Source organism: the organism of the source record quoted next, unplaced genomic scaffold (assembly GCF_019419815.1).
Source record: "Pyrus x bretschneideri cultivar Hongxiangsu unplaced genomic scaffold, Pyrus_bretschneideri_v1 Contig24, whole genome shotgun sequence".
Lineage (NCBI taxonomy): Eukaryota > Viridiplantae > Streptophyta > Magnoliopsida > Rosales > Rosaceae > Pyrus > Pyrus x bretschneideri.
In genome coordinates, this window is record NW_025999546.1 from 5,256,385 (window position 1) to 5,280,931 (window position 24,547).

The 24,547-nt window shown below is 36.6% G+C and overlaps 2 protein-coding genes and 1 long non-coding RNA gene across 5 annotated transcripts; 1 reads left to right on the forward strand and 2 right to left on the reverse strand.

The window, feature by feature from the left end:
• The first annotated feature begins 298 nt into the window (after window positions 1–298).
• Window positions 299–1,909, forward strand: LOC125478237. The gene is made up of 2 exons (XR_007259042.1): window positions 299–944; window positions 1,441–1,909. It is a non-coding gene; the product is annotated as an uncharacterized LOC125478237 (long non-coding RNA).
• Window positions 1,657–21,717, reverse strand: LOC125478232 (disease resistance protein RGA2-like). 2 transcript variants are annotated; one of them, XM_048586164.1, is made up of 4 exons: window positions 21,592–21,717; window positions 5,200–5,531; window positions 2,097–4,917; window positions 1,657–1,966 (listed from the first exon to the last, which is right to left on the reverse strand). In XM_048586164.1, exons 2-3 carry the CDS (start codon window positions 5,503–5,505, stop codon window positions 2,104–2,106), a joined length of 3,120 nt encoding a protein of 1,039 aa, XP_048442121.1. In that variant the 5' UTR covers window positions 5,506–5,531; window positions 21,592–21,717; the 3' UTR covers window positions 1,657–1,966; window positions 2,097–2,103. The 2 variants fall into 2 exon arrangements, with proteins under 2 accessions (XP_048442121.1, XP_048442122.1); XM_048586165.1 differs by having other exon boundaries at window positions 5,200–5,564; window positions 21,625–21,694.
• Window positions 18,052–21,602, reverse strand: LOC125468221 (disease resistance protein RGA2-like). Of its 2 annotated transcripts, none has more exons than XM_048586170.1 (3): window positions 21,260–21,602; window positions 18,412–20,959; window positions 18,052–18,248 (listed from the first exon to the last, which is right to left on the reverse strand). In XM_048586170.1, the coding sequence occupies exons 1-2, from the start codon at window positions 21,563–21,565 to the stop codon at window positions 18,413–18,415; spliced, it is 2,853 nt and encodes a 950-aa protein (XP_048442127.1). In that variant the 5' UTR covers window positions 21,566–21,602; the 3' UTR covers window positions 18,052–18,248; window position 18,412. The 2 variants fall into 2 exon arrangements, with proteins under 2 accessions (XP_048442127.1, XP_048442128.1); XM_048586171.1 differs by having other exon boundaries at window positions 18,052–18,260.
• Window positions 21,718–24,547: the final 2,830 nt, after the last annotated feature.

Consider the following 24,547-nt stretch of genomic DNA (forward strand, 5'->3'; position numbering starts at 1 on the left):
ACTCCGGAGTCAGTGGATGGATGGGAAGTTCGTCAGGGGACTTACTTTCAGGATGTGGTTGCTTCTAAGTATGATGGAGGAATGGATGCCAAGTTCGTATTCACTTTCACCGGAGATGCTGTTTTCTTCGGCAAGAGAAAGACTAAAGTGGGGTTTTGAGGTTCTAAATGGAAACCAACTATTATTCCTTTTACTCTATTTCTTGCTGCATTGTAGGATAAGTTTTCGCCAGACGAGGGTACTAACCAAAAAGCAGCTTCCCAAAAACAAATTCATGGTATTTTTCTTATTATATTAATTACAGATAGTATTTCTATGTTTTCCCTCTTGGTTTTAGAGATAATCAACTGTTATTAAGCTGTTTTCGTAGTGATTAGAACTTCCTTTAGAACTAATGAATCAAGTCATAGCGAGATAAGCTAATCGAAACAGCACAAATATGAATGAAAACAGGTTCTGCTCTCTTAACGTTTCAATTTTTTTTTGAAGTTTGGAGGCTTATGTCAATCTATAACAATTGTTCTAATCATCTAAGTATGCACTGTACATTCAATTGAGCCAATGACACGTGTGCCAACGAATTTCGAAGAGTTCGACTTGGTGTTCTCTCTTTGGTCTTTAACATGAACGTGTGAGGCACCTGTTTGTTGAGTAATTGAGTCCCTTCTCCAAGTTTTTAGTAGACATTAGGTTGCTGTAATTTGCCTTTATGAGCACATCTGTGACTAAAGAAAATTTAAGCTGTCAAGTTCCCAAAATGTCTAAGGAGATATCATGTTTAACGAGTCACGAATTGTGATCAATCCAAATGCTTGTATGAGCGCAACCATGCCATATTTTGTTTTTGCAGAGGTTGTAATAATTTTCCTTTGACTGATCTGTTAATAAGTTTGTTTTTGTAGATGCCAAAGAACTGCATGGAAGATTTCTATGTGAATGTCAAGGTCCGTACTTTTCCCTTTTTAGTTCTTGGCAATACAAGCATCTTCAGCTTTTTAAAAATAAACCTATAACATATTATAAGTATGAACTGGTGTGGGTAAATAATGAACTTATATGTGCGGGATAGAATATGGAAAAGAACACTACATATAAGTAAATTTTTTGAATAAAACTTAAGAAACCAATATATTTTGATTGCAGGTTAAGAAAACTTAAGAGACCAGTTCAATTGGGTAGATGAATAAAAGGAAAGAAAAGAAAAATATTAGAAAACATTCGGTATGTTTACTTAGGGAGACCATTTGATTGCTACGGAAATCGAGGAAAAGAAAACAAAGAAACTAACTAGGAGTTGTCTGAGTTGTTTATAGAGATCGGACATAGAAAAAACAACAAATATTTTTGTTTTTGTAATGGCTGTCATGAATTTCCTTATGACTAAACAAAACATAATTAGTTTATTTGCTTTACTGAGAATGTAGCGTTTTTTGTGATTAGTTTCGGGTTTTGGAGCAGATTTTTGTGTCCCGAGCCATATCCAAAGTTGATTTTGGACTTTCTTCGATCTTAGAATATTTGGTTACTTTAGTGCATTGACAATTAATAGACATAATTTTTTTTATCATTGTTTGTGTATAATTATGCAACTTGTATGTTATAACGTGATAAAGGTGATTTTGCTTCCAATACATCAACAAATATTAAAAAGAAATATTTAATGAGGGCTGGAACCCAGTCGAAGCTGGGGGGCTAGGCCCTCACGCCCATATTATATTATTTAAAGAAAAAACATACAACGAGGGAACATAGTACTTAAAACCCCGACGATCAAAAGTAAAATTATATACAACCACTTCAAGCAATCAACATGGCCCTTACATATTGAATCAAAAAGGTTGACATTGCATACAAGACTAGATAATTGAAAAGAAGGAAATTAAAGAGAAATTTAAAAAAAAAAAAAAAATTGAATGTAGTGGGTAATGAATGCATACCGAAATCATTGATCCACATGTTATCCCATCTGGAAAGAAAAATAAAATGCTGATGATGATGTATGAAGAATAAAAATAAGAAACAAGGTCGGCGTTTTAATATTTCATAGCTTATATTGAATTAGGCAAGTGTAAATTTAAAGAAGTTAGAAGATGCACCTTAAGATTAAACAGTTTCAATGGATTGGATGTGAGCAATCTTAAACCAGTCTTCACCTGTTTCTTTCTTGCATCTTTCGCTTAACATGGGGCACCGCCAAATTTTGAATCTATTTAAACAGGGGAGTCCACGAATCCCTTCTGGCAGTGATGCCAAATTAGAGCAATAAATAATTTGAAGATGCTGCAGTGACGTGAGATTGCTTATTTCTTCTGGCAGTGATGCCAAATCCTCAATTTCATTGAGTGTCAGATGTGTTAATTTGGAGAGAGGAGGGGAAGAAGAAGAGGCAGAAACGTCAACACCAACATCATGTGTAATATCAGATGCTCCTCTAACAAACAAGGAATCAACAACCTTCCAGCTGCTCCTGTGGAGTTCTATTTCAACCACATTTGGATACAGAGGCAGTGAAGTTAGATTAGGACAATCCCTGATGATCAATGTAGAAAGACGAGGAAAAGAAGGCAACGACAGATTTTCCGTTGATGAAGAAGAAGCAGCACTGTTATGAGTGTGGGCCCTCCACCATCCCTTCAGAACAGGGCAATTGTATAACTCGAGTGTCTCCAGGGAGGGAAAGAATGAGATCCTCATCATCTCATCACTCATACTATTACTGCTCTCATTCTCTGATATGTACTCCAACTTCTCCAAATTCCAAAGTTGAAGTTTCTTAAGGGAAGGCAAATGATCCAAGGGCGGAAGACATTGGCATCCGTTACATCCAATCAATTGGAGATTAACAATTTTTATGAGAGAAGAAAACCAACTCGCAAACCTCACATCACCATAAGACCACACTTTCAACTGCTTTAGATTAGAATGGGGTTGCAATACTTCCATTGACTTTATAATATCCTCCTCATCAACCGTGCTTATATCTTCTCCCGCTTTCCAGTCTAAATCCAACGAACAAAGATGCTGTTTGTCCTTGAGAGGTGTACCAACATTTGATTCTGACACCACATGCCTCAAATAATAAATAAGTAACTCTCCCCTTAATTCGTTAAGGGTCCCCAGCTCAGCAAGACCAGCACTACCGCCCCTCCCCAAACAATTGCTTTCACTCAAAACAAATCTATTCAATGTACGAACACCATTCAATTCACCAATTCCACGTGGCATTCCAGTCACTTTCCAACAGCCTTCCAAGATGAGATGCCTTAAGTTGATCATTTTTTTAATGTCTTTAGGCAATTCCACAAGATCTTCACAATTAGTCAGATCTAGTGTTTCCAAATTCGAAAGTCCAACTATCCAATCTGGAAGTCTCTCCATGGGATTCCCACTAAGATCAAGATATCTCAAATGTTTCATTTTTTTAAGACATTTAGGTACTTTTTTAATTCCCATTTCATTGAGACTCAACATACGCAATAACTTAAAATTTGAAACAATTGTAGTATAAAATGCATTACGTGAGGAACTTTGGTCATCACTCCAACTTTGTTGAAGAAAAAGAAAGGTTCGTATCTTGCTTGCTTTTAGCAAGGATGTTGGCACTTCCCATTTCGACAAATCAATATCAAAATTGAAAGATACATGACGAAGCTTTTCATGAAAATTCTTTTGGTTTGGCTCAACTACAGTGCTTCTAACCCCCGACACAGAGATTGCAAGTTCATTCATGAGATCATGCATTTTACAACTTTCTATTACACCAAACTCATTTGTTTTTTCTTCTTGAAAAAACGATCTGCACAACAATTCCCTGTAATATTCAAACGCAACATCCTCCAAACAGTCGTTTTCGTCGAATGACTTGATGAACCCTTGTGCCACCCAAAGTCTAATCAATCTTGGTACAGAGATATTATAATCAGGTGGGAACAAGCTACAATAAGCAAAACAATGCTTCAAATGTGTTGGGAGCACATCATAACTTAGTTTGAGTGTTGGTAAAATATCATCTTCTTTTTGACTTATTTTTGAAAGTTTCCTTTCTTTGAAATTAAACCATTCTATTTCATGATGTTTTTTGCGCAACATCCCACCTATCGTCCTTATAGCGAGTGGAACTCCCTGACATTTTCTTACAACCTCCATCCCAACTGCCTTAATTGTTGAATTCTCTGGTTCTTTTCCATCTTGGAAAGTCATTTTCTTAAATAAAGACCAACTTTGCACTTCATTCAAACCCTTTAAGTTGTACAGTTTAGTTGTGTGTGATGCCATCGCAACGGTTTCTGTACGAGTGGTTATTAATATTCTACTACCTTCTCCACCACCTTTTAACAAGTCCATCACGCTAAGCCACTTCTGTGGTTCCTCATTCCACATATCATCCAACACAAGCAGGTATTTCTTCCCATTTACTTTTTTTCTGAGATCAATTTGCAGCTGATCCATATCAAGCTGGTCCACCTTATCACGCTGCTTCTTATCAAGCTCGTTAGCTTTTAGGATTTTCTTGGCCAATATATCCAACTCAAATATATTAGAGACACATATCCATATTTTCAACTCAAAATGCTTTTGAATCACCTCATCATTGAATATGAGTTGGGCAAGGGCACTTTTCCCCATTCCTCCAATTCCAACTATGGAAATGGTTGACACATTATCAGTTGAGATGGGATCCAACAAAAGTTGGATAATTGCCATTTTATCTTCATCTCTCCCTATAATATTATCCTTAGGGACAAATGAGTGAGTGATCCTCTCTCTCAATATAAATCTTGTATCTTCACGATTATTGTTTAAGCCACTGGGTCTACGAGACGCAACCTCACTAAGTCTCTTGTTAATATCTTTTATCTTATGACTCATCTCTAATCCAAAAACAAGTTGATTTGAACTAGAAAAGAAAAGACGCACCTGTAAGAGTTTGAGTAGACACAATCATTATTTCAATAGAATTGTATTAATAAGTTATAGAGTTTGGTAACGGTAAGTTATATGAAACATTCAAAACAATAATGGAAAAGACTTCTTGTAACTAATTATGAGTTATTGAGAGACCTATTGTACTCCTAATAGGTGACTATAAAAATGTTCTCCAAGATGGAACCTCTCGAATCCTCTCGTTAATATCTTTGATCTAATGACTCATCTTTTGCCAGAGAGCAAGTTGATTTAATTAAAGAAAAAGAGGCATACCTTATTTGACAGCTTAGTATTGCCACGCAACACTTGTCTCCGCGGAACTTGAGTATTAAACTCATCCAGCACGTCATCGGCTTCATAAACTGCATCTTCTACGCTTTGGAGCCACAGTTTGACTTCATTGTTGTCGGCTTGCTTTTGCTCAGCGTCAAGAAGAACAGCTTGGAATCCGGCAACTGTCTCCCTGAGCTTGTTGAGCTCATCTGGGACACCCCAAATCGATCCAATCTGTTGGAAAGCACGGTTGCCAAGCCTTACAATGATCCGTTCTGCAATATTGAAGAGAACTCCTTCTGCCATTTCTTGTATTCAGGACAAGCAAAAACCCAGGTGAAGTGAATTAAAGTAGAAGATTGTAACTAAGAATATAGTCTTGATATGCCCATCTCTCATCCAGCCACTCACACATCATTCAATGGATAAAATAAAAACAAAGACCTAATAATGGTCAATACGGTTATGCGTAGTGAGAACATGGTCCATATGTTACAGCTGGCCTTAATAATTGAAAGTTGATTTTTAATGCCAGCTGGGTCCTTCACAAATTATAGCCGTTTGTTGCTTTCCTTATGTTTTCCTCTACTTTTTTCCCTAGTGGCTAGTAAAGCATTAGCCAGTGCCATACTAAAGCTTTGTGTTGTGTTTTTAATTTGATTTCCAACACATGTTCCCTCACCCACCACTCCCTGGGCCCACGTGCTATTGTAACCCGCCATCATTTGTAAACCCACAGCTGGACGTGTCTACACACAGCACTTCCAAATAGAAGTAACCAGTCCAATTTTATTTGTATCTTCAGTACGAATTTATACACCTAACGTTGCACTTTTCTGAAGCCTTCTTTCAGCTGAGAAAATTAGATCTCCTTCAATCTTTAGTTTCAAAAAATGAGGGTTGAGAAAAGAAATAATAATAATAATAACAATAATAATGCAACTATTTTATCGAGTGTCTTCATCTCATAAGGTGTATGAGATGAAGACGAAGATTATTTTGATGTAAGTTTGAATACTGCTATTGTTTTGATGTAAGCTTGAATAATGCTAAAACTATGCAATTGTTAGAAGATTACCAGTGAAACAACATTATACATTAAGGCTTCATTTGATAAGTCGTATAGCGAACCGGACAAGATAAATAGTTCGGACCCTAAATGTTTAGTTTAATTTTACACTAAATAGTACCCGAATTAATTAAACTGGGTCCATATCTTTATACAGTATACACCTACTAAATTATCCAACTCAAAACCTCTGTATTATTAGTTGGTAGGAAAACCACGATGTGTTCTCCTGCTCTCTCTTGTAGCGTCCCTCTCTCTCGCATCGTGCACAAGAGTCAATCTCGTTGCGGATGTTCAACTATCGTCTTCATCAAGATTTCTTCTTCTTCTTCTTCTTCTTCTTTCTGTTCCGCTCAAAAAATTTGATGAAGTTACAGTTCCTTCCAAAATTAAGGTTTTGAATCGCAAAATTAAAATTGTGTGAAATTAATTAGGGTTGGACAAAATTTAAATTCTGTGAAATTAATTTGGGTTGGAAGATCAAGTTTCTTGGCTCATTTTTGCGGTTGCGACAACCTACCACGATGTAAATTCAATTAATCGATTTCCTTGAGAGGATCTGAAACCCGACAACCTACAAGTCGTCCTTTCGTTGGAATCTGGAGCGGATCTCACCGTCTGTGCGTGATTCCCGCACCTTCATGGTGCTTCGATTTGCCATGAATCCACACCCATAACTTTTTTGGGTTGTGCACAGAATATCAATGACGACGAATTGTTTGTAGAAGATTAATTATTCTATCGATTTTTTTCCTTTCTTTTTTTCATTTTATTTACAATTTTTGACATTGTCTTTCATAAAATAAAATGCATTACCATATAATCGGTTTTTAGTTCGATTCTACACCAAACGTTCGACTAATTTAATCAGTATTATTTGATATACAAATTATCATATCTGATTGAAATAGTTAATACAGTCCGAGCTGTCAAATGAGATCTAAAAGTAAAAGGGATGATAAGATATCATAATGTATTTATGTTGATGATATAATGCTAATAGACTAAACAAAGTCATAAATAGGGGTCCATTTGGAATGAGGAAATTTCAAATCTCAATCCATTATTATTAGTATTATTATTATTATTATTATTATTATTTGAATAATTGATATTATTTACACTAAGGAAGTGAGAGAGTAAACTAAGTCTTACAATAAACTATTAATAATATCGTTCAAATTTGTCTTTACCAAGAATCGAACCTAATAACTATCATTTACAAATCTAGAAGAATATTACTAGATAGTAATACTAAATGGCTCATCAATCTAATATTTTTATGATTTCATATAATATGACATGCTTATTTACATGGAATAACAAATAATAACTAGAACCATTCTGGTTCTTGAGTTTCACGCGTTTATTGAAAAATATCCACATAAACAAAAACACAAGAAGTACTTCAAAGAAACAAATTGACTCTTTTTACACACCATCTAACATATTATAGTAGTCACGGAAAATTCACAATCGAAAACTCAGTAAACAAAGTGAAAATGAGATAAACTCTTGTCTAACAGTCACTAGCAGTGCCAATGCGGGGGCATTGGCATCCCTTGACCCCAATAGGATTGTAAATTTATCATTTTGAAAAATTTTCCAACCCCTATAACTACGTATAGCAACCAATGAAATATTATATATCAGTAGCTCTATAGAAAATTCATAATTTTTCATCAGTCTATTCCAAATTTCATTGGGCGTTGGATATAATTTTCCGACTTCTGTCATGTCTTGTATTCAGGACAAGTAAAATCCAAGTGAAGTGAAGTAAAATAGAAGGTTGTAATTAAGTGCGTAGTGAAAAGTGCTCCTCCTTGTAGTCTATATATGCCCATCACTCATCCAGCCACTCACACATAATCAATGTATATACTAAAAACAAAGACCTAATAATGGTCAATATGTTACGCTGCCCTTAATAATTGAAAGTTGATTTTTAATGCCAGCTGGGTCCTTCACAAAGTATAGCCATTTGTTCCTGTCCTTTTCTTTTCCTCTACTTTTGTGCCCTAGTAGCTAGTAAAGTATTAGCTAGTGCTCTACTGAAGCTTGTGATGTGTCTTTAATTTGAATTCCAACGCATGTTCTCTCTCCAACCACTCCCTGGGCCCATGCGCTATTATAACCCGCATCATTTGTACACCCACAGCTGGACGTTTCCACACCCACCACTTCCAAATAGAAGCAACCAGTCCAATTTTATTTGTATCTTCAGTACAAATTTATGCATCTGAGAAAATTAGATCTCCTTCAATTTCTAGTTTCAAAAATGAGGGTTGAAAAAAAAAAAACAAATAATAATAATGCAACTATGTTGCCAAGTATCTTCATCTCATAAGACCTAAGATTGATTTGGTGTAAGTTTGGAAACTGCTAAAATTATGTAATCGTTAGAAGATTACCAAGATCTTTCATACATATATGACCTTCCAGAGGAGCCATCTCGAAGAGCCGAGAGATGGCATCCTCTTTAATCTCAATCCGCTTCTCTTTTCCTTTGTCCTTGGCTACTGGGGGTTGACGTTCAGGTAGTGTCTTCCATTTTCTGAGTTGCATCTGGCCTACCACCTTAGGCTTTTTTTTTTTTTTTTCTTTTTGCTTGTAGTTTTGGTTGAGTCAATGGTTGTTAATTTATACCCCTAGACAATGCTTAAATTCTTATGGACCCAAATCATCTGGAATGATAAGTTATTACAGAGAATAAAAGCAATAAAGAAATCACAAACTAATTGCAGACTGAACATGCCAGGACTGGTTTGCATATACTCTGTATATATAAATATAAAAAGTAACAGACTACTCGGCAATGCTAATACCTTTTCCAAAAATCATTTCAAGTAGTCGTTGTTCATCCCATGTGCCTTCAAACTTGTGTCCCGTGCTTTCAGCTCATGCCCTGTAGTGCACTATCAGGCATATGCCAACGACTCAGTGATTGAAATAACCAGAGTAAAAATTCACTGCAAGACCTTTCTACATGTATCTTCTTAGGCATCCCTTTTATAAATTTTAATGCATGCACAATTAATTCTCCTATACGAATAGTACATCCTCAACTCTGTGAACGTTGATGTTGTGTTTGTCTGTTTGCAAGTCACAAGCTCATTCATGTCTTACTCCTATATTAACATATACATGCACACATAACAATTGTTGGGTTTTGAACTAATGCACACAGCAAAGCACTACCAAAAAGGAAACCACTTGACACTTACAGAAGCATTTTGAATACTTGGATGGTATTTGACCAGGACCTTCCTTAACGATTTGCTTTGTGACTTTCTCGTGAAGGATTTCCGCCTTGGAATCAACTTTTGGAGGGCCATTAGCATCTTAAGAAGGTTCTCCATGAACGAGGGTAGCATCTTCAGTTACTGTTTCACTTTCACCATCTCGACCTACAAACAAGATGAAAAGATGAGCAGTAATCTATACTGTGACGGCCCTTTCCAAGGCTCACATGGATTGTACTACCCTATAGGAATTATACTGCCCCACAATATATGGGAACGACCCTATAGGAATTATAATTCACTCATGCACAGAGCGGAAAAACAGTCTTCTTCTTTCCCCTGCACATTATACAGGGACTACATAGTTGCCATCCCCACTTATACTACATGAGTTTTGGAACACAGGATTTCTGAGTTACTCAACATAAAAAAGCATGGAGGAATGATGAATCGGTGTACTGGAAGCAGTAGTCATAGTATCCAACTATTGCATTCCTTCTCGATACACATATTATTTCCAAAATCTTATCAATTCTTAAATAAAAACAATAAGTTTCCCGCTTGATAATGACCTAATGATGAATTGTTCTTGAAGAAACCAAGTAGAAAGGGGTAAGAAAACATCTTCATGTGTTCATTCAGTCCAACTCGATCGCTTGAAAACACACTTATGAGTTATTTGAAGCTAACAAGCTACTAAAAGTCGAAGATTTGACATATATTTGCTTTTACAGAAACCAAGTGGTGGCCTTTACTGCTCAGCCTGCTCCAGATCCCAGAACCATCCTCCATTACTTCTAACTTGTATAATCCAATGAGCCTTCTCAAAATTCTGCAAATACCCCAATCAAAGACGCAAAATTTAATGCAAATGCATTCGAATTCCAAGCCAAAAATTAGGAAGGATTTCGTTTTCCTTGGAATTTTCTCGGGAAACAAACAGAACACGGAAAATAGAAAAAGGAAAAAACGGGACTTGCTTGTATGATGAGATACAGACGAGAGAGACATCAACTTAATTAATTAATTATCTGTTGTGCCCAAAAGACCTTCGCCCACGCTCTTCCTGCACCATCCTTGTGACACCTGTCTTTTTACTTTACATAGAAGATTGGCTGTTTTGAACCGGGCCGATTTATTATCCTAAAACCACTTAATGTATAATTGTGTATTTTTATAATTAAAATAGTATAATTTTTTTTTAATTTTATTAAAAGATAATTTTTTAAGAAGCTATTTCAAATCGTAAATTGTTTATGCTTCTATATAGATGAAATAAGTAAATGCTGTGAATATTAAGAAACATATTTATGATGACTATTTATTCATTTGACACATTTCGACATAAATGGAGGCTTCATATGCCCAATGGGGGCAGCTGTCCCCACTCAACTCTTTTTGTCCTGAACAATGCTCCAACTAATATGTATACTCAGAAATAAAGTCTCAGTAAAAACACTCAACTCAAAATACTCTCTTGCGTTCTATACTTTTCTTACCCTCTCACCCTTCTGATCATGTAATTTTTCCATTAGCTAATAATTTACAATTTTACTATTCCAACACCAGTTATCCAACATCATGTTGTTTGACAATAAGTTGTCCCCACTATAATAATATTCGATGTGTTATAAGGTAAGAAATCTTATCTAAAGTAGTTTGTGTGTGACGTAAAGTACTGTTAATTGTGATGTAGAAAAAAATTCCTCATTCTCTTATATAAGGGACAAAAGAGAACGATGTCTTATCTCCAAATAGTTTTAGGGGAGGTTCGGGAAATTTCCTCCTAGGCCTATAAATATGTGTGTATTCTATGTATAACACATACTTGAATGAAAATCAGTTATTTGTATAAACTTCTCTTGTTGAGTAAATATCCTTGTTTGAGTCATCCTTAATTTGTAACGATCCTAATTTGGGTAAACCCTTTAGTTTCTCTAGGTTTAAGCACAACACAAGCCTGAGCACCATCTGAGAACTCAACAAGGGACATTTGAGAGTGGGGTGTGAACCCATGTTCTCCCAACAACAAAAATACCCAATTTCCTCATGCTCCAACTTCCTCATTTTTGAACCAAAGGAGAAAGCTAAGGCAGCAAGGATATTGCATATATCAACCTCAATCCTTTTGACAGAGAGCACCTGATAAGGGTGAAGCTTGGATTTAGGGTGAAGAATTCCTACTCATGTGGCCAACAGCTATGGTGGTAGACAAGTAGGATGTACTGCAGGGTTTATGTTGGTGTAGCTGCAGAACCAAGAATTGACAGTGCACCTTGAAATGGTTCTCTTGGAATTTAAAACAGAGCGTTGACTTTATAGCTGTAGTTAAAGCATCTCCCAGATCCCATAGTCAAGGCACCAAAAAACTGTCGTCTTATTGCAGCAATTGGGATAGCTACATCTTCTTCTGCCAGCATAGTTTCAAAGATAACTCCCCCATTAGCACCAGCTTGGGCAATCTCAACTAGATAGGAATTTCCTTTCAAAGATGTTCTAACTGAAATCTTGATCAATTGAAGATGACAACAAACAACTAGACTTGAACCCAGATACTTATGCCTCGCTAATGCCCATATGATCATCATGTCTTCTTCTGTCATTGTGAAAACCCAGCACACAGCTATCAAGAAGACCTCCCATATAATAACAAGAAAGCCATCAGACCACGGAGGAGCGTGCTGCATTTTTCGTCCATGAAGCATTTGATTGCCAATTGTGTTTGTAAACAGGTACTCCAGAAAATATATAGTAGGAGATACGATAATTGTACCGCCAAGTATAAACTTTATAGCACAAGTGTAGCAATCGTAGACAACTAGGCAAACTAATGTCACAGTATCAATCTAGACAAACTAATGTCATAGTATCAATCATATGTCTAGATAAAGTAAAACTGGAACTAGACAAACAAATCATGGAACCTCTATCAGTAAATCTAGAAGTCTGTACTGCAGTTTGCTGCAGCCTGTCAATTTTATCAAAATTATGAAAATGGATTCCCCAGTCCTTAATGTCCAAATTAAAACCTAACGCGTTCAAAATCTTCATGTGCTGACAGATTTTCCCAAGCAGTATGTCAAAGAGCGATATATGAATAGAAATTGTTGTGTGTTGTATTTATCCAAAAAATTGCGGAGCACTAAAAACTGCTAGAATCAATTGGGGATTAGTGGATTGAATGAAGTTCTTTCCTCTTCTATTAAACCATAGGTCAAGTTTTAGCCCGAAATACCACAAAATCCAACTCCAATGGAGACTTGGGCCTGCCGAGCAGCCCAATTGTGGAGCCCAGCACCAATGCCTTTCTGGTTTCTTGACAGCTGAGTGGACGCAAGCACCTCAAAAACCCACGAGAAAAAACTGCCTTTCTGTATAGACAAAAACATGGACTGATTTGGCCATATTTTACTTAATCAGAACACATAATTTGCAAAAACACGCATATTGCAGGTATTTTAATTGAAAAAGATGTGGAGCCCTTAGAAATACATAATTTGCAAAAACACGCATATTTTAAGTATCTATACTATATATTAAGAGAACACACCTTGTTAACTTTTTGCCACTTTGTTTTCAATTTTGCCCTCACTTTTGAGACACACACTTGACAAAAAGGCGGGCAAAATAGTAAATTTGCATCTTCTAACAAAATGACAATCATACCCCCATTTCCCTATTTTATCCTCACTTTTGATACACAATATTTACACAAAGAGGGAAAAATGGTAATTATGTAATATTAAAAAAAAAATGCCTTTCTTAAGAGATCCCATCATCATTGTCTCATACTTTTTTTTAAAAATTTTCAAACCTAATCACACTCCTTAATCAAAAACAAAAAAGAAAATGAAATTGTTCACACACAAAGTGTGTGCTTATACCCTAGTTTTAATTGAAAAAGATGCGGAGCCCTTAGAAATACATTATGTTTACATATTGTAAATCAGGACCCATTTTAAAAAACATGAATTTTTACTATCTTGACTCATTTTACTCCATTTTTTCACATTCTATCCACCTAAAAGATTATGTCTAAATAACCTAATTTTCACATGATATAAGTAGTAAATAAATTTAAAAAGTAAAATTAAAACTAATAAATTAGTAAATGATTATATTTAATCATTTCGATTGAAAATAATATATAAATATAACATAACTCTGTTCAATAAAAATTAATTTTTCTATAACTCTGAAAAAAACACAAAATATACATAACCCTTTTAATTGGGGATGACATTAAGGTCACAAATCAGTCTTGTTTGCCATCAAGTTCAATACACGGATTTCCTCATTTATCATACAATTGAAGAGCTTAAGATGTTTCGACCAAAAAAAGAAAGGGAAAAAAAGCCTTAAGATCTTTGACCGCTCAGCTTTACACGTTTCGTGCCTGAAGACGTAGCTCTCTTGCAATAGCATTGTCTTGAGGTGCAAATTTGATCGCCTTTAGAAAGTCTTCCCGCGCAGCATCTGTCTAGGCCCCTGTTTGGTTTCGGAGAAAATCACAAGCTCAAATTTACTCGCACTTTTTCTCAATTTTTGTGTTGGCATTGATAGTTTGCGGTGAAGGAGGTTATCGAGAAGGTTCTGGCTGGGCTGATACGGCCTCATTTCGTTATAGCTAAATATTGGAAGTGGGTTTGGATTGTATGACATTTCCAAGTTTGTTTGTGTTCTTGCTCATATAAACCCCTTAATCTTAATTAGTATACCTGAGCACGGTGAGTTATTTGTATGATTATTTATTTATTTTTATTTTTTTTGGGGTTTGTGGGTTTTAGAGATTTTTCGGTGAATGCATTGATTTTTGTATGATTTTTGATAGTGGGTTTTGATGCAGAACCTATTCGGTGATCAATCTGAAGAGGAAGACGAATAAAGCGATTCCGAGCATGAGTCCAATCCACGGCCCAATTCTGTATGATCCTCTAATTTCAAGTTTCCCTTCTATTCTGATTCCAAAAGCATGTTTGTGAATGATTAGGGTTTCAATTTTTGCTTTAATCTTAGCAGAAGGAACATATAGGTTGTGGTGTTGTCGTTGCGGTGCATGATTTGGATGAAAGTATGTATCTTGGGATTTTTGTTTTGTTGACTGGATTTCACCATGTCGGATTGCTTTTGCTTGCTTCTGATTGGTGAGGCTTATGTTATTGTTGATGGGTTTGGTTAACAGGGTTTTCATTCCTTTTCAGATTTGTTTCGGCACACACTTCTTGAAATTTGCAGGATACTATGGTGATATTTTCTATGATCTAATCAAATGAACTATTTAATGTCAGTACTTTGAGGGCTCCGACCGCAGCACACATCACAGCGGCGATGGGGTGGAGAAGCGGCACCACGTGATGTAGAACCTATTCGGTAATCAATGTGAAGAGGAAGAGGAAGAGGTGAATTCCGACAACGAGTCCAATCCCCAGCCCAAATCTGTATGACCCTCTAATTTCAAGTTTCCTTTCTATTCTGCTTTCAAAAGCATGTTTGAGAATGATTAGGGTTTCAATTTTTGCTTTAATCTTAGCTGAAGGAATATATAGGTTGTGGTTTTGTTAATGGCGGTGGATGATTTGGATGAAAGTATGTGTCTTGGCGATTTTTTTGCTTGCAGTTGTTTAGGCCTAGACTGAAGAAGATTTGTGGAATGAGATTCTTATGTGTAGTCAATTTTAGTGGGATGTTGTTTCAATCTGGACAATGAATGATGTTGTTTTCCTATTCGGTCTGTCCTTTGATGTTGTAGCAGATCTGGAATTTTGTGAAATGTTCTTTATTAAGAATGAAGTGCCACAAATTGAAGACGAATAAAAACAAATTGCACATCATCTGATTAGAAATATAGAATTGGTTTTTAATTATTTTCTTGACTGTTTGGTTCTGATGTGCATTACCGATAAATCAAGAATTTGCAAGATATTTTTTATTGTTTTCTGTGTTAAACTCTGCATTTACTCCTTTTAACGGTGGGTGTTATCATTTTCTCTCCTTTTTCATATCTGTGTTGCCATTGACTGGGGATGCGGGTGATCCTGCTACCCTGTACGCCTCAGTACAGGGCTATAACAAGATTATCTATTGTGCTACTGCATGCTCTACTATCAGCGGAGACCTCTACAGGGTTGATCAAAGAGGGGTATACAATCTTACCAAAGCATTTCAGGTGTGATCCTTATTGCCATATCCTTGAAATACTTTTTTTGACATTTAGTAATCGGTTTCGGTTTTGATGTCTTTAAGTTTATGGGTTGGTTCAATGTTGGATTTGAATTTTACCCTTCGAGAGTTGCTTATGCAGCTTTTGACTGTTTGCATTGCAGGACTATAACAACAAAATGTTGCAATTACGAGCAGGAAAGAGTAGCAAGAGCAGACTTACAATTGTTAAGTTCAAGACTCCGGCGGCAGTGGATGGACGGGAAGTTCGTCTGGGGACTTACTTTTAGGATGTAGTTGCTCCTAAGTATGATGGAGGAATGGATGTCAAGTTCAAATTCACTTTAACCGGAGATGCTGTTTTCTCTAGAAAGAGAAAGACTAACGTGGGGTTTTGAGGCTCTAAATGGAAACCAACTATTATTCCATTTACTCTATTTCATGCTGCATTGTAGGATATGTTGAGCTGTCAAAAAAGCTTTCACTTCCTTTGGGTCGGACTCTTGACCGTGATGCCATATTTGCATTCCCAAATGGAGCTACTAAGCTAAAAGCAGCTTCCCAAAATGAAATTCATGATATTTTTCTTATTTTTAATTACCAGATTTCGGTATTAAAATTCATGGTATCCTTCTTATTATTAATTACTTGGAATTTGAACACAAAATGAATTCACTCGATAGAAAATCATTGGCAGCAGAAATTACATGATGAATTTGCCATGCAGCTACAACATTCTAGCAACATTTCGTGAATTTGAGAAGCAAGCTGTGCAAGTTCAGTTGCATTCTGTTTACTTAATTTTCTGCGTTTTTTCTTTTGCTGTTTGGGAGTGCAATGGCGTTCTGAGATTCATATAGCTGACCCCACTTAGTGGGAAAAGGCTTTGTTGTTGTTTCTTTTGCTGTTTGGATTTAGGAGGTAAAACAATTTTCTTTTGCAACATTTTTAGATGGATGATGCTATCTGGGCTGTTGAAAATGCCACATTGAAAGCTGAGATGAGTGGAAAGAAGCTAATGCACTCATGGAACAACTTAAGCTCAAGCCTCAACTTCAGACATTCCAAGCGTGGCTTTGGGATTCTGCAATTGTGAGTATACACCCTTTTCCGGGTTTGAGGATTATCATGGTGCTTAGGGTTTGAGTTGTGTTTGAATTAAATACCTTTGGGTTTAACCATTCTGTTATATCAGTAAGTTTATCTTATGGTTTTAGAATTGCCTGTGTACAAAGGATTATCATGGCAGCGAGATCATGTCGCTCTGGGAAGCTCTTTTGACCGCCGCCGTTGTTGGAGGTCAGTCTCTTCCTTGGCTTCCACTCCACTCCATTTTATTTTTTATTTTTCATAATAAAAAATAAAAAATTGCTCGGGTTTCTGATTTTCCAATACTATTATGTATACTTTTTTATTTTTAGAAGTTAGCTTTAGACCATAGGATTAGCATTTTGCACATGAGTATCATTAACCAAATGTTATTGAAGGGAGAAGAAAGTGTACAAAAACCAAGTTTCTGTAAGCTGTCTTTAACGCTAGATGCTAACAGTTGTCTTTAACACTAGGGCTTTTAACTTAAGGGCCTGCTTGATAACCATCTCTTATTTTGTTTTTGCAGAGGTCGTAATAATTTTCCTTGCACTAATCTGTTGATAAGTTTGTGTTTGTAGATACGAGAGAACTACACGGAAGATCTCTGCGTGAATATCAAGGTCCTTACTTTTCCCTTTTTAGTTCTTAGCAATAAAACCTATAACATATTATAAGTACGAACTGGTGTGGTGTAATAATGAACTTAGATATGCGACTAATATTAGAAGATGGAAAAGAGAACTCAAGAAAGCAATGTAGTCTGATTGAAAACTTAAGAAACCAAAGGATTTTGATTGCAGATTAAGAAAACTTAAGAGACCGGTTCAATTGAGTAGATGAAAAATGAAAAGAAAAGAAAAATATTAGTAAACGTTCGGTACGTTTGAAGAATTTGTTTTGACTTATGGAGACCATTTGATTGGTCGAGGAAAAGAAAACAAAGAAACTAAGAGAGAGGACTAAGGAAAAACAACAAATATTTTTGTTTTTGTAACGGTTGTCATGAATTTACTTGTGACTAGACAAAACATAATCAGTTTATTTGCTTTACTTAGAATGTGGCGTTTATTGTGATTAATTTTGGGTTTTGGAGCAAATATTTGTGTCCCGAGCTGTATCCAGATTAGATTTTGGAGTTCCTTCGGTCTTAGAATATTTGGTTACTCCAGTGCAATAACAATTAATAGAGGTAATTCTTTTTACTCCAGTGCATTAATAATTATGCGACTTATATGTTATAACGTGAAAAAGGTTGTTTTGCTTCACATCAACAAATATTAAAAAGAAATATTTAAAGAGGGCTGGAACCCAGTCGAAGCTGGGGGGCTAGGCCCTCACGCCCATATTATATTACTTAAAGAAAAAACATACAATGGGGGGAACATTGTATCTAAACCCCGACAATCAAAAGCAAAATTATATACAACTTGATCAAGCAGTAAACAAGGCCATCGCATATTGAATCCAAATGGTTGATGCTCCATTCACTGCACGTAAGACTATATCATTGAAAAGAAGGAAATTAAAGAGAAATAAAATGCTGGTGATGATGAATGAAGAATAAAATTAAGAAATGAGATTGGCGTTTGAATATTTCATAGTTTGTATTGAATTAGGCTAGTGTGAATTGAGACATGTTAGAAAACGCACCTTAATAAATGTCAATGTGTGGGATGTGAGCAATCTTAGGCCAGTCCTCACCTGTTTCTTTTTTGCATCTTTCGCTTAACATGGGGCATCGCTGAATATGCAGTGTATTTAAACAGGGGAGTCCACGAATCCCTTCTGGCAGTGAAGTAAGATTAGGACAATACCTGATAGTCAACTGAGAAAGACAGGGAAAAGAAGGCAACGACAGATTTTCCGTTGATGAAGAAGAAGCAGCATTGTTATGAGTGTGGGCCCTCCACCATCCCTTCAGAACAGGGCAATTGTCTAACACGAGTGTCTCCAGGGAGGGAAAGAATGAGATCCTCATCATCTCATCACTCATACTATTACTGCTCTCATTCTCTGATATGTACTCCAACATCTCCAACCCTCTAAGATAAAGAGACTTAAGGGAAGGCAAATGATCCAAGGGCGGAAGACGTTGGCATCTCTCACACCACCATAATTCGAGATTAACAATATTTATGAGAGAAGAAAACCAACTCGCAAACCTCACACCAACATAACACCGCACGGTCAACTGCTTCAGATTAGAATGGGGTTGCAATACTTCCATTGACTTTATAATATCCTCCTCATCAACCGCGCTTATATCTTCCACTTTCCAGATTAAAACCAACGAACAAAGATGCTGTTTGTCCTTGAGAGGTGTACCAACATTTGATTCTGACACCACATGCCTCAAATTGTCAATGACTAACCCTCCCCTTAATTCCTTAAGGGTCCCCAGCTCAGCAAGACCAGCACTACCGCCCCTCCACAAACAATTGCTTTCGCTCAAAACAAATCTATTCAATGTACGAACACCATTCAATTCACCAATTCCACGTGGCATTCCACTCAATCCATAACAGCCTTCCAAGATGAGATGCCTCAAGTTGATCATTTTTTTAATATCTCTAGGCAATTCCACAAGCCTTTCACACCAACTGAGATTTAGTGTTTCCAAATTCGACATTCCAACTATCCAATCTGGAAGTCTCTTCATGGGATTCCCACTAAGATCAAGATATCTCAAATGTTTCATTTTTTTAAGACATTTGGGTACTTTTTTAATTCCCAATTCATTAAGACTCAACATACGCAATGACTTAAAATTTGAAACAATTGTAGTATAAAATGCATTACGTGAGGAACTTTGGTGTTCACCCCAAGCTTGTTGCCGAAGAAAAAGAAAGGTTCGTATCTTGCTTGCTTTTAGCAAGGATGTTGGCGCTTCCCATTTCGACAAATCAATATCAAAATTGAAAGATACATGACGAAGCTTTTCATCAAAATTCTTTCGGTTTAGATCAACTACGACACTTCCGACCCCCGACACTAAGATTGCAAGTTCATTCATGAGATCGTGCATTTTACAACTTATTATACCAAACTCATCTATTTTTTCTTCTTGAAAAAACGATCTGCACAACAACTCCCCGTAATATTCAAACGCAACATCCTCCAAACACTCGTTTTCGTCGCATGACTCAATGAACCCTTGTGCCACCCAAAGTCTAATCAATCTTGGTACAGAGATCTCATAATCAGGTGGGAACAAGCTACAATAAGCAAAACAATGCTTCAAATGTGATGGGAGCACATCATAACTTAGTTTAAGTGTTGGTAAAATTTCATAATCGTTCTGGCTTATTTTTGAAAGTTTCCTTTCTTTGAAATTAAACCATTCTGTTTCATGATGTTTGGTGCGCAACATCCCACCTATCGTCCTTATAGCGAGTGGAACTCCCTGACATTTTCTTGCAACCTCCATCCCAACTGCCTTAATTGTTGAATTATCTGGTTCTTTTCCATCTTTAAAAGCCATTTTCTTAAATAAAGACCAACTTTGCACTTCATTCAAACCCCTTAAGGTGTACGGTTTAGTTGTGTGTGATGCAATCGCAACGGTTTCAGTACGAGTGGTTATTAATATTCTACTACCTTCTCCACCACCTTTTAACAAGTCCATCAAGCTAAGCCACTTCTGTGGTTCCTCATTCCACACATCATCCAACACAAGTAGGTATTTCTTCCCATTTACTTTTTTTCTAAGATCATTTTGCAGTTGATCCATGTTAAGCTCGTCCACCATATCACGCTGCTTCTTATCGAGCTTGTCAACTTTCAGGATTTTCTTAACAACTATATCCAACTCAAATACATTAGAGACACATGTCCATATTTTCAACTCAAAATGATTTTGAATCACCTCATCGTTGAATATGAGTTGGGCAAGTGCAGTTTTCCCCAATCCTCCAAATCCAACTATGGAAATGGTTGACACATTCTCGGTTGGGATGGGATCCAACAAAAGTTGGATAATTGCCTTTTTATCTTCATCTCTCCCTATAATATTTTCCTTAGGGACAAATGAGTGAGTGACCCTCTCTCTGAATATAAATCTTGTATCTTCACGATTATTGTTTAAGTCATTGGGTCTACGGGATGCAACCTCAGTAAGCCTCTTGTTAATATCTTTTATCTTATGACTCATCTCTAACCCAAAAACAAGTTGATTTGAGCTAGAAAAGAAAAGGCGCACCTGTAAGAATTTGAGTAGACACAATCATTTTTTCGATAGAGCTGTGTTAATAAGTTAATAGAGTTTTGTAACAGTAAGTTGTATGAAACATTCAAAACAATAATGGAGAAGATTTATTGCAGCTAATTATGAGTTATTGAGAGACCTATTGTACTCCTAATAGGTGAATATCAATGGGCTTACGTGACTATAAAAATGTTCTCCGAGATGGAACCTCTCGAATCCTCTCGTTAATATCTTTGATCTAATGATCTTTTGCCAGAAAGCAAGTTGATTTGATCTAAAGAAAAAGAGGCATACCTCATTTGACAGCTTAGTATTGCCACGCATCACTTGTCTCCGCTGAACTTGAGTATTAAACTCATCCAGCACGTCATTGGCTTCGTAAACTGCATCTTCTACGCTTTGGAGCCACAGTTTGACTTCATTGTTGTTGGCTTGCTTTTGCTCAGCGTCAAGAAGAACAGCTTGGAATCCGGCAACTGTCTCCTTGAGCTTGTTGAGCTCATCTTGGACACCCCAAATCGATCCAATCTGTTGGAAAGCACGGCTGCCAAGTCTTACAACGATCCGTTCTGCAATATTGAAAAGAACTCCTTCTGCCATTTCTTGTATTCAGGACAAGCAAAAACCCAGGTGAAGTGAATTAAAGTAGAAGATTGTAACTAAGAATATAGTTTTGCACAGTGAAAGATGGCTCCTCCTGCTAGTCTTGATATGCCCATCTCTCATCCAGCCACTCACATATCATTCAATGGATAAAATAAAAACAAAGACCTAATAATGGTCAATACGGTTATGCGTAGTGAGAACATGGTCAATATGTTACAGCTGGCCTTAATAATTGAAAGTTGATTTTTAATGCCAGCTGGGTCCTTCACAAATTATAGCCGTTTGTTGCTTTTCTTAGAGCAAGCCCAGCGTGGGCTATAGCTCGGGGGACAGGGACAGAACAAGGGCCCGAGGCCTGGTGGATCAGCTACAGCATGGGCTAGCCCGAGGGAAGGTGGAGGCCCGAGCTCTGGGCCCGTGGGGAATTGCCAGCCCGAGAGCCTGAGGCCATATGACGTCAGCCTGGCGTCAGCGCAATATTTAAATTTTTTGTGTCAAGCGCGTGCACCCCACTCGCGCGTGGGGGCGCGTCACCGACACAAAATCAGAAGAAGAAAAAAACTTTGTCAGTTACCGTTAGGAAGTCACGTGACTTCCCACGGTCCGTTAGATCTCAACGGTTACTTAATTTGGACCGTTCGATCTCAACGGTCAAAAAAAATAAAAAAGCATTATTTAATATCCACCGTTCGATCTGAGATCAACGGTGGATATTAATATTCTTTATAAATAAAAAAATAAAAGAAAAAATAGTTTTAAAATTAAGAAAAGTTACCGTTGGGACACGTGGCACAATCTGGAGTGTTGGAATTCAAATTTTTTTATATCCAACGGCAGAGATTAATTAATTGAATAAAAATTTAAAAGAAATTGTAAAAAATTCAAAAAAATTCAAAAAAAAATTTGAAAACTCTGAAAAAAATTGTAAAAAAAATTGTTTTACTTTTCTATAAATACCTTCTCATTATCATCTACCTTACACAACAATTTCATATTTTCTCAACTACTTTCAATCACATTCCTTTCTTTGTCTCAAAGTTTGAATCCATTTTTTTTCAACAAAATGACCATTGGTGCAGGTACGAATTGGTCGCTTATTGAAGATGTTGCGTTGTGTACTAGCTGGGTTGAAGTTACTCATAGTTCGCTTACGGGTAATGAGATGCAGTTGCGAGAAATGTGGAGTCTTATTCATACCAATTACCTTGACAAAATTGGTGGGCAAAGAACCAAAGAATCAATGTCCAGTCGTTGAAAATTACTTAACCAATCGTTTAGTACGTGGAGAGACGCCTTGACACAAGCTAGTAGTAATATTCGAAGTGGGGAAAATTACTCGGATCAGGTAACAATATATTATTTATTTGATACCCAAATTTACATTATAATTATTTTTTTGTATTATTTATTTGTTACCTACATAATTTATTATTTATTGTTTGTATTATTTATTTGTTACCTACTTACATTATAATTATGTTGTTTGTATTATTTATTTGTTACTTATTTTCATTATAATTCTTTATTTGTTACTTATTTTCATTGCGTAGGAACTTCAAGCACAAGCTTGGTACGCTGCCAAAACCAAAAGCAAAAAATAAATTATTCAACCGGTGGGAATGTTAGAATATTGTCAAAGATTGTCCTAAATTTAGAGTTGTGCCAGTCGGTCCATAAGTGCACATGAACATCACCCCTCTACACTCTGCACCCAATCATGTTCATGAAGATGATGCAGAAGAAGTGCCCGAAACGCCCCTCCTTGAACAAGCGTCGGGTTCGATCCATTATCCAATTAGGCCTCAAGGTAAGAAGGCTTCAAAGAGAAAAGGGAGTGCTTCCAAGAATGATTATGCAAAGTTCATGGAAGAACTTACTCGCCAAGGTGAAATGACTTTGGCGAGGGAACTGGCGAAATATGAGGCTGATAAGGCTAGAGAGGACGCAAAAGCAGCAGCTGTTGAGAGAGAATTTCATGCTAATGAGAGAGAACGAGAGCTACTTAGGCAAGAAAGGGAACATGTTAGAGAAGAAAGACGGGCTCAACAAGATCGTGAGATTATGAACACGCCTTTAGAAGGGAAGTCTCCAAATTCTAAATTTTTTTGGAAGTCAGAGAAAGCGGACGTGGTGCGAAGGAGGCATGCAAGAGAAGTGATAGCAAGCCAAGGTGGTTCTAGCACCACAAGAGAAGATCATCCTAGCACCACAAATTGGTTAAGTGATGATGAATAGAGTACTTTTTGTAATCGGAGCCTATAATTTTCCAATCACTTTGGGTTGTAATTTATTATTTATTGTTTGTATTATTTATGTTGTTTCCAATTTATTGAATATTTATTCAAATTAATTTGGTAAGTTATTTATACTAAGAGAATATTTATTGAAATGACAAAAACACACCAAATAAAATTACATAAGCATACGGAATAATTAAAAACTCACTAAAAAAATTGCATAAACATACCAAATAATAAAACACATTAAATGAACTTAATTATCTTCAGCTTGTTTCAATGTCCACTAGTGCTTTATCAAATCAATTTGTCAGGTATTGTGCATGTCTGGCATTTGAAATGCAGTATATCGTTGAATGAGCCTTTCATTGTAACGTCCATCCCTTTGTAATGGCTCATGTTGCACGGGCTCATCGGTGGCGTCATGAGCACAATATATACGTGTTCTTGAATTGTTCATCGTGTCTGGCTTATATTCATCAACGGCTTCATAATTGTACTCATCTTCCACAATCATGTTGTGAAGAATGATGCACGTCATCATGATGGATCGAAGCGATTCTACATCAAACAATCTGGCAGCACCCCTGACGATCGCCCAGCGAGCTTGGAGGATACCGAAACAACGCTCCACATCCTTCCTGCACCCCTCTTGACAGCTTGCAAAGTGTTTTTCCTTTGCACTCCGCGGACGTGGCACTGTTTTGACAAATGTTGACCATTACGGGTAAATGCCGTC

What these genes read in the sequence shown, in the direction of transcription:
- LOC125478232 (XM_048586164.1), bottom strand. Translation starts at nt 5,505, where the DNA reads ATGGCAGAAGGAGTTCTCTTCAATATTGCAGAACGGATCATTGTAAGG. An exon ending in ATACTAAGCTGTCAAATAAG is followed by an intron (nt 4,918 to 5,199) that starts GTATGCCTCTTT and finishes AAACTCTTACAG; the next exon opens with GTGCGTCTTTTCTTTTCTAG.
- LOC125468221 (XM_048586170.1), bottom strand. Translation starts at nt 21,565, where the DNA reads ATGGCAGAAGGAGTTCTTTTCAATATTGCAGAACGGATCGTTGTAAGA. An exon ending in ATACTAAGCTGTCAAATGAG is followed by an intron (nt 20,960 to 21,259) that starts GTATGCCTCTTT and finishes AAATTCTTACAG; the next exon opens with GTGCGCCTTTTCTTTTCTAG.